Genomic DNA, 9,959 nt, shown 5'->3' on the forward strand with positions numbered 1-9,959 from the left:
CATGGTGGCAAAAGCCAAAGTTTAAAGGCTGTACTTGTTAAGATTTATTGGTAGTGCTTAGCTAAGGTAATTGACGATATTTTATCAGAATTTGTGATGTATGATGGTATTTAGCCTATGTCCAAAGAAGTGGTGGTTTACCACAGGCGGTTTGCCAAAGTTTGTGATTTATGGTGATATTTAACCTAAATCCATGGAAGTGGCAGTTAGCCATAGTCGGTATGCCAAAGTAAGATATTAATTCAAGAAAAGGGCAGTTTGCCAAGTGTTGATTAATATTAAAGTTTTCTACCTGTGAGATTTTCAAGGTAGGTTGATCTTTAGATCAAGAAATGACCTATAAGGAAATGTATATTTCATATGATCACAGGTATGGTATCAATTTCTTATATATATATATATATGTTTCCAGGTGATTTAGATTGATAATTTTCTATTGTCTATAACATTAGATAGTTATATGTCGTATATTGAGGTGTATTTTCTACTATTGTTCAATAGTAGAGATTATTGATTGGATCAAAGTTTGTTTGAGTGGTGTTCAGTCTTGGGATTATTTGGCCAGGAGTCAATGGAAATACATCAGTATCAGTGTAGCCCAAGTGGAAGATTATTAGGATTTTTATGTGGGCTTAACTGATACCGATTGATCCATTGGACCCAAGCAATTATAGACCCACTCTGATTAGGAAACTCCTAGCTCTTTCCATTGTGAGAGTGGAATAGGGTTTTAGGGATTCTATTATAAATAGAATACTGACGGTCCCTGCAGCCATTACTTTACTTAATGCCTTATTGGTTTTGGGAGCATGACTTTCTCACAAGAGCAAGTGCACAGAAAGAGAGGAAACCCTAGAGTAAGAGACTGTAGAAGATCTTAGTAGAAGGACTCCACTTGCGTAGTTCGTTATTGTCATCTTCATGGGAGTAATGTTTAACCACATGGAACACAGGTACTTCTTTATTCCCATTTATGGTTCATGTCATGGTTGTCCTATTGATTATTATAGATATAGTAAATCTATATGGTTATGTATTTTAAGATGGGATACATTATTGTTCTGGGTTTAGAGACTACATCCATGATTAATCTTTTATGATTTGTTGATGGTTCTTGTATTATAAACACTATAAGGTTATTCATATGTTTAATATGGTAAAAGAATCCCTAACATATGCATGAATCAAAACCGTACCAAACCTGGACGTATTAAACCAATAAAAAATGAACAAGTTTGATTTGATTCTTATTCGGTTTTTAGGTGTTCAATCTTATTCAGTATGATTTTAAAATTTCGGTTGAACTTATTAAGTTTTATTTGTTTAGGATTTGGTTCTTCTATGAATTTTTTTAGTTTTAATTTTATTTGAATCGCATTTTGGTTTTATTCGATTTCAATTGAAATTGATAATCTTGAACTATAAAATCGAAACCAATCCAAATTGAATTTTATTTCATTTTACAAAATCAAAACGGAATCCCTTTTTTTTTTTTTTGTAGTTTGTTTTGAACGACCAATTTTTGTTTCTGTTTCAGTTATAAATTGATATTTTTAATTTTGATAAAATGAACCCAACTTTAAGAAGTTTTTTTTTTTTCAATAAACCTTTTCTTTTGCTAAGAGTCAGCAAGTGTATTGTATTAATATAGGAGAGAAAATTATATACAATGAATGAATTTAAAACATTGAATTTCTAATCCACCTTTGGCATTGCCATCAGCAGAGAAGAAACCCAATCGAAAAATCTTAAAACATGATTTCAGAGTTGAAATACTACTCCACCTTCGGCATTGCCATTAGCAGAATAGGAAATCAATCTAAAACCAACACCATTATAAGAACCTATATTTTGGTCTTAGCTGAGCATTCCATGTAATATCCTCCATTGTGAAAGAGGGGGGAGTATTCCATGTTGACAGTACCTATGCAAGTGCAGCATGTTTTGCTAGGTTATTTGCATTATTATTTGCCTCTCTGTAGCAATGAGCAATTGACCATGTGATGGTGTCCAGGTAAGCCTTTAAACTCCGCCATTGCTGCTGGAAGAACCATGGAATGGTACATTTTTTTATGCAAATTGCCACGGCCTGTGAATCGCATTCCACCCACAATATCAACCAACTCTTTTCTTTTGCAATCCGTATACCCATGAAAAAAGCCTCAAACTCTACAACAAAGTTTGTTGTAACTCTCAGGCCACTTAAAAAACTCAAGATATGATTTCCTCTGTGATCACAGAAAATACCCCATATTCCAGACCTACTTGGATTTCCTAGAGAGCAGCCATCATTGTTTAACTTAATGAAACCTTCCATGGGCAGTTTTCAGACTACCTCACTGATCTTTTGTGCCCCCTTTCGAGATATTCTGAGGTGCAATTGTCTGGATAACGTCAGATCAGGAACTCCGCTCACAGTAATAGAACTCAATGCTGAAAATTCCCCTAGGTCATCAAATATTTTTTTGACAACATTTTGAGCGGTACAACTCCCATTATCATGTCTACGTTGATTCCTTTCCCTCCATAGATGAAAAGGAATAAATACTAATATGGCTGACCAAGTAGGGCGTAGTCGAACAACATTGGCTTTCCTTTTCCACTATGAAAAAAGCTCCTCTATTGAAGGAAAACTTCTCCATTGAACCTGAAAAAAATACAAGACTTCTTTTCACACATTATTACTGAAATTGCAGTCAAGAAATATGTGAGTTAGAGAATCATGATTCATCTTGCATAGATCACATTTTGATGCAATTGGTACGCCTCTTCTACATACTTGATCATCAGTGGAAAATCGATTGTGATACAATCTCCACCCAAACATGGAAAACTGAGGATGCATATTCTTTTGCCACACCTAGGATGCCGATCCTTGAATTGGACAAGTAACCCTAATGCCTTCCCATGTTGACTTAACTGTAAAACTTCCTGATTCAGAGAGGGACCATACCCTTACATCTTTTTCATATGTAGACGGGATATTAATACTTTTTACACACGCACATACCTCTTTCAGGGCGTGGTTAGAGACCTCAGGCAGAGACCATTGCCCATTTTTGATAAAATTTGTCATTGTGGCAGAAAGATCAACACTAGATAAAGAGGGCATACCTAGGATATCAGTGATTTTGGTATTCTTCAACCATCGATCATTCCAAAATTGAATGGAACTGCCCTCCCCTATAATCCAGCGTTCAGATTCACCAATAAAGTCCATATTTTGCGAAGACCAGGAAGAATTGATGAAGATGTAGCATTCTTTAAAGTCTCCTTCTTAGTAACCAAGCGGCCTCTGAGAAATTTTCCAAATAAAGATTGGTCAGTCTTTATAAACCATCCCAACTTTGTTAACAAGGAAAAATTTATATCCTTAAGCCATCTAACTCCCAATCCTCATTCATTTTTAGATTTGCACAGAAAATCCCATTTGACAGTTATTGCTCTGGTGGTAGAAGCTTCTCCAATCCATATAAAATTTCGAATCCATGCTTCCATCTTTACAATCAGAGAAGATGGCCACAGATAAATAGAGAAATTATGAACATGAATGCTGCTCATAACTGTCTTCACTAATTGAACTCTGCCTGCCATAGAGAGCAGATGACCTTTCCATCCAGACAGACGCTCCTTGAATTTGTCCATCAGAGGTAGAATAAGATTATTTCTTACCCTTCCTTTGAAAATCTGAACACCTAAATACCGTGTTGGGAATCGACTCCTTGATCTGAAGCTTTCTAGCTACCGGGATGGGGCCAAAATACATCTGACTTTTATCTAAATTAAAAGCCTGGCCAGAATATGCTTAATACCTTTCGAAAAATTTTCTTAGATGTTTCACTCCATGCAAGTCAACTTTAATAAAAATAAATAAGTCATCTGCAAAGAGCAAATGCGAGGGTGTAAACGCATTTGTTGGTCCTTGCAAACCCTTCACTAGACCTTTTAGCCTTAATGATTTTAGTCCGTGATAAAAAACTTCCTCTACAAGAATGAACAACATAGGCGAGAGCGGGTCCCCTTACTTGAGACCCCTTTCCACTCCAAAAAACCCAACTGGTCCCCCATTAACCATAATAGACAGCCTTGTTGATTCTAGGATTTTTCGAATCCAATCTATCCATTTGGCATGAAAGCCAAATTTTTTTAGAACATCAAATAAGAATTGCCAATCAAGTGTATCAAAAGCTTTTTGAACGTCCAACTTGAGACCCATGCTACCTCCAAAACTCCTTTTGGTCATTAGATTTGCAAGCTTTGAAGCAACACCAATGTAAGAGAAGATTACTTTCTCCTTTTGAAATGCCCCTTCTTCTTCATAAATTAAATGAGGAAGTAGAGAAGATAGGTGTGCAGCAAAGATTTTTGGGATTAACTTGAAAACAAAATTCCCAAGGCAAATTGATCTAAACTGACCCACCTTTCTTGCATTATCAACTTTTGGGATCAGGGTTAATTTTTCTTTTTTCAATAAACAAAATGTAAAGTAACAATAAATAATAAAAGAAAAAAATATTATTTTCATAAGGTCTATTATTTTCCAGAACCTCGTAAGAAACATGTTCTGCCATGTGTATGAAAGATGTGCCATTTTGACTATTGGATAGAGAGAACATGGTCTAGATTAACCATGTATTAATTCAATCAAATATATCCATGTATTGACATACATCTTATGTATATCTATATATGTATTAGTACATACTACTATGCACTCTCCAAGTCTAAACAATAATTAACGGTTTAGATTGAAAAACTATGGAAATTAATAGCTCCATATGGACTATATCTATCTTCCATCCTTTAAGCTGCGTTTGGTAACGTTTCTGTTCCAGAAACAGCATTTCGTGTCAAAAATGAAAATTTCAGTTTCTGTGTCAAAATGCCATTTTTTTTTTGTTGGAACGAAACTAGAACAACGGAACGACCTTTTGTCATTTCTTCAATTCTCGTTTCTATTATTTATTTATTTTTTCACTTTTTGTTCCAGAAAAAATGAAACACACCAAAATACACCGAACGCTTTATTCCATTTTTTCGTTCCCATAGAACGAAAAAACTCCAGAACTATTTTTCTAAAACATTACCAAACACAACCTTAGGATCATCACCAACATGGTTTTAAGTATCTCCGATACTGATACGATACCCTCCGATACGTATCTTAAATTTAGCCGACCGATACGATACACACCGATACGATACATGAAATTTTTAAAATCCTTTCGTATCGATATATATATATTCTACAATACATACTGATATGTATCAATACACCACCAATACACATCAATACGATACGATACGATACGATATGCCTCAATACGACTCTATGGAAAATATAAAATTGAGGTAAAATGTACGTTTTGGTATGTATTGGTACGTATCAGTGAGTATCGGTATGTATCGATCGGTACGTATTGGTATATATCGGCACGTATCAGTGAGTATCGATATATATCGGTACGTATCGGTGAGTATCGGTATGTACCGATACAGTGCGCTACGGTCATATAATGGCCAAGATGGGTAATTTTTCAGAAAAACACGATTTTTTGAAGGGTTTTTGTTCCAAAGTTGCTGTTAGCCATATTTCTCTCTAACTAAAGTGAAAATCAAGGTTGAAAACAAGGATTTACATTTATGGGACAACTACAAACCTTGAATTCTTAGTACGATACCCTCAATTTAGTGTTTATGCATAATACATGTTATCAATAGCTTTTTTTAACAAATTCTTTATGCAAAAGTGTTTAAAAAAATATTTTCTATCCATTTATGTGTGTATCTTTAGCGTATCTTAGTGTATCTCCGATACGATACGATACCCTCCGATACGTATCTTAATTTTGGCCGACCGATACGACGACCGATACCGATACTTTAATCCTTGAGTAGGACTAACTAACTAATAGTCCATGTAGGACTTTACAACCAACTAATGGCCTAATGAGCCTTTATTGAACTAAATAGCAACTAATTAAACTAATCAATAAAATCCCGTTTTCCTACCTTCTACCCATATTTTAGGCCTATTAAAGTGGTCCATTTCAAAGAAAACCCATGGGATCAAAGGCCCAACACATACATAACACAACCTAAGGCTTATTTGCAATAAAATAAGCCCAAGTGACTTATCTACATCAGAAGGTGTTTCAAGGCCTCGGGATCAATGTATAAGATGAAATCCTTACCAATGAGGTAGTGTCTCCAATAGCGTAGCACTTGGACGACTGCATACAACTCCAGATCATATGTCGAATAGCGCTTCTTGGCTTCATTCAGTTTCTGGCTATAGAAAGCGATGGGATGTCCTCCTTGCATTAACACTCCTCCTAGCCCAACATGTGAAGTATCAGTAGCTACTTCAAATAGTCAAACTCTGTCAAAATCTGGTAGGCATAGAATGGGTACCTCTGCCATCTTCCTCTTCACAAGAGCGGCTTTGGTCGCTGCAGCTGTCCATTCAAACTTCCCCTTACTTACCTTCATAAATTCAATGATGGGTGCCATAACTGCACTAAAATTCCAAATAAATCTCCTGTAGAAGGATGGCAAACCATGGAAGCTACGGACTTCTGTTAGTGTCTTAGGTATAGGCCAATCAATAATGCTCTTGATCTTCTGCAGATCAGCTTCAACCCCTTTAGATGACACTATAAATCCAAGGAATACATCATTGGGCAGCATAAGGAACACTTCTTGAGATTGATGTATAACTTCTCTGCACGGAGTACTCTAAAGACTTGCCTTAAGTGATCCATACGCTCTTCTTGATTCTTACTGTATATCAAAATATCATCAAAGCAAACAACCAAAAAACGACCAATAAAAGGACGAAGTACCTATGTTATAACTCGCATGAAGGTGCTAGGTGCATTCGTCAGACCGAAAGGCATGACTTTCCACTCGTACAAGCCATCCTTGGTCTTGAAGGCGGTCTTCCAATCATCCCCAAAACGAATGCGAATCTGATGATAACCACTCCTCAGATCTTATTTGGAAGAGACCTTTGCCCCGGACAACATATCCAACATATCATCTAGTCATGGTATAGGGAATCTATACATGACTGTTATCTTGTTGATAGCACGACTATCCACACACATACACCAAGAACCATCCTTCTTCAGCGTGAGTAAAGTTGGTACCGCATAAGGACTTAAACTCTCCTTAATGAAGCCCTTATGTAATAACCCATCCACTTGCCGTTTCAGCTCGGTATGTTCAATAGGACTAAATCTGTAAGCGGGAAGGTTGGGTAAAACCGAACCAGGTACCAAGTGGATAGCATGTTGTATGTTACGCATGGGAGATAGCTCATTTGGGAGATCATCAGGGACTAAGTCAGAAAAATCAGATAAGAGCTCTCTGATAGGTGCACTATGCGTTACCTTCGGTTGGGGAGTGACTTCCCGAGTAACAAGAGCCATAACCATTCTAGTTTCATGACTCTTGCGTATAAACTGCTTGCGGGGAATAGCTAGCAACCCCTTTGTGGGCATAGCTACCACCTTCTCCTCAATGTCAATGTCCTTTTGATTTGACCTTAGGGATCTCTGTCACCGTATTTTAGCCGACACATTTACCGGATAGAAAGTTGTAAGAACACCCTTCCATATGAAGGTACACAAATTTTTCTTCCCTCCAACCATGGCATCATTGTCATACATCCAAGGATGACCAAGCAATACATCTGTGAGTTTCATTGGAAGCACATCACACAAAACTTTCTCTTCATACCGGTAAAGTTTCAAAGGAACTGAGCACCGCTTGTTCACCTCCAAGGTATTACCATTCAGCAAGGATGCCTTATAAGGTTGAGGATGTGGGTCAAATTTCAAGGTTGCTTTCTTCACAAAGGCTTCAGAGACAACATTGACACAACTGCCACTATCAATTATAATCTGACAAATATGCTCACCTGATCTCATACGGCTATAGAAAATGCAATTACATCGCCAATCCTCTCCTTTGGTTTCAGCCACCAAAATGCGAGTAATAATATGTATGCCATGAGTGCCATCATCATTAGTGTCTTCCATGTCATAGTCATATCCACTATCATTATCATCTTCCAAGGGGTAACGGTAAAGAGCTAATTCATCTTCCTCATTGGAGTCTTCAACTTCAGCTACTGCATTAACCCTCTACTTATGTGGGAAAGACTTAGCAAAGTGTCCTACCTCTTGGCAATGGAAGCACTGTACCTTATTACTACCTGTCATGGGTGCCTTTCCTTTGTGATCAGCCCCTGGAGGAAAAGTGGCCTTTGGGGGTGTTGAATGACTAGGTTTAGTGACTGAAAATTTTTTCTTGACTTCCCTAGCTAGAAAACCAAACCTTCTATTTGACTGTGCTATAAGTTCCTCTGCTTGTAGGGCCTTGTCAAAGCAATCCCTTACTGAGTATACATCAACAACAATTCCCCTGTTGATTTCAGCTCGCAATCCCAATCGAAACCGAGATAATAGTTGCCTTTCATTCTCCCTTATGTCTGTGCAAGAATAAAGGGCATCAAACCTGTTCATATACTCCACCACAGTCATATTTCCTTGGAAAAGAGAGTTTTGCTGGTCTTGTATATGAGCTCTGAAATTACGAGGCAAATATTTGTCAGATAGTTCAAGCTTCATCTCCTCCCAAGTAGTAGGCTCTCTACCACGGTCTTCCAACTTTTGCTCATAGGTTCTCCATCGATCATGCGTAGCCTCATCTAGCTTAGCACAAGCTAGTTTCATCTTCCGTTCCTCAGTTAAGTCATAATAGTCACAATAATCATCCAAAGCAGCTACCCAATCATAGAACAATTGGGGGTTGTGTCTACCATCAAACTCCTTTAAATCAAGCTTAACCTTCTGTGAATCTCTTGAGTACCTCAGATGTGTAAGACGTTCGGTCTCAAAGTATCCCCTTATGTGTTCTTCAAAAGCAGGTTGCTCTACGGGAACCCTATGTGGTGCTCTCAGATTAGGGATTGGTCTCCTGTTAGCCAACTGAGCAATTACATTCATTGGGGCCTCCACCTCAGGTGGTGTATGAGAGTCACGGGTAGGTTGTTGTGATTTGGTCTCCACAGCCAACAACCTTTCACCAAAAGCTTGTTGTCAACTCTCATATTCTGTAGCATCTCCATAATAGTAGCTTAGGGTGGGGATGTTGTTCTCAGCCATCCTTTGATACCACTTAATGTAAGACTAGATTTGAACACCCAAATTAGACCCAAACTGTAGGATTTTTAAACCAAAGAACAACCATAAACCAATCCCAACACCAGCAAATCAGACCAACAGAATATAAACAATTCAGCAAGCTATCGATTTCAATAGTTAGTATCGATTAGGACAGAACAGATCCAATTAGATAAATATAAACCAGGCGCTGATAACAGTTCAAATAGGACCAAACAACTGTTAAATAATGATTCAGAACCCGAAACCACAATAGAAATTACCCCCAGGCCAATCAATTTCAGTTCTGGCCAAGGCAGATCACTAGAAGACAAAAACCAAGAGATTTTAGGAAACATTCAATCGGCTGGTCAGAACCAGACCCAACTTGGATCGAGCCTTCCTGGGGTATAGAAGAAACTTCGATCAAAATTATAGCCCCAACAAAGGACTAGAACTACTACAGATTCCAGTAACCGATTGTACAGAAAAGGGTGATGTTTTGGGCAGATTTGAAATATAAAATACCTGTTCTGTTGAGCAGTAGCAGATCCTTGAAAGTAAAGCTGGAGGATAATTGAAAAACAATAAGAAGAAGACACTTGAAGAACCCTCCTGGACTTCACGCCGCAAGGAGTCGCTTGGATCAGACGCCAAACCCTTTTTCCTTGATCAAACACAAAGATCCTTCCATAGAGGCCAGCGGCAGCAGCAGCAGTAAGTTTTTTTTCATTCTTAAAATCGTGGGCATGAGTAGAAGCCCTTCTTTAATTAAAATGATTGGGGGGG

The 9,959-nt window shown here is 37.7% G+C and overlaps 1 protein-coding gene across 2 annotated transcripts in view; it reads right to left on the reverse strand.

Moving 5' to 3' along the window:
• Positions 1-9,409: 9,409 nt before the first annotated feature.
• Positions 9,410-9,959, reverse strand: part of LOC122089063 (probable sugar phosphate/phosphate translocator At1g06470) — a 93,166-nt gene continuing 92,616 nt past the window's right edge. For both annotated transcript variants that reach the window (XM_042658497.1, XM_042658496.1), the window contains one exon: positions 9,410-9,857. In XM_042658497.1, coding sequence (XP_042514431.1) covers positions 9,542-9,857 — 316 coding nt within the window. In that variant the 3' untranslated portion in view covers positions 9,410-9,541. The remainder of the gene's footprint in view (positions 9,858-9,959) is intronic.

Source organism: Macadamia integrifolia, chromosome 9, assembly GCF_013358625.1.
Source record: "Macadamia integrifolia cultivar HAES 741 chromosome 9, SCU_Mint_v3, whole genome shotgun sequence".
Lineage (NCBI taxonomy): Eukaryota > Viridiplantae > Streptophyta > Magnoliopsida > Proteales > Proteaceae > Macadamia > Macadamia integrifolia.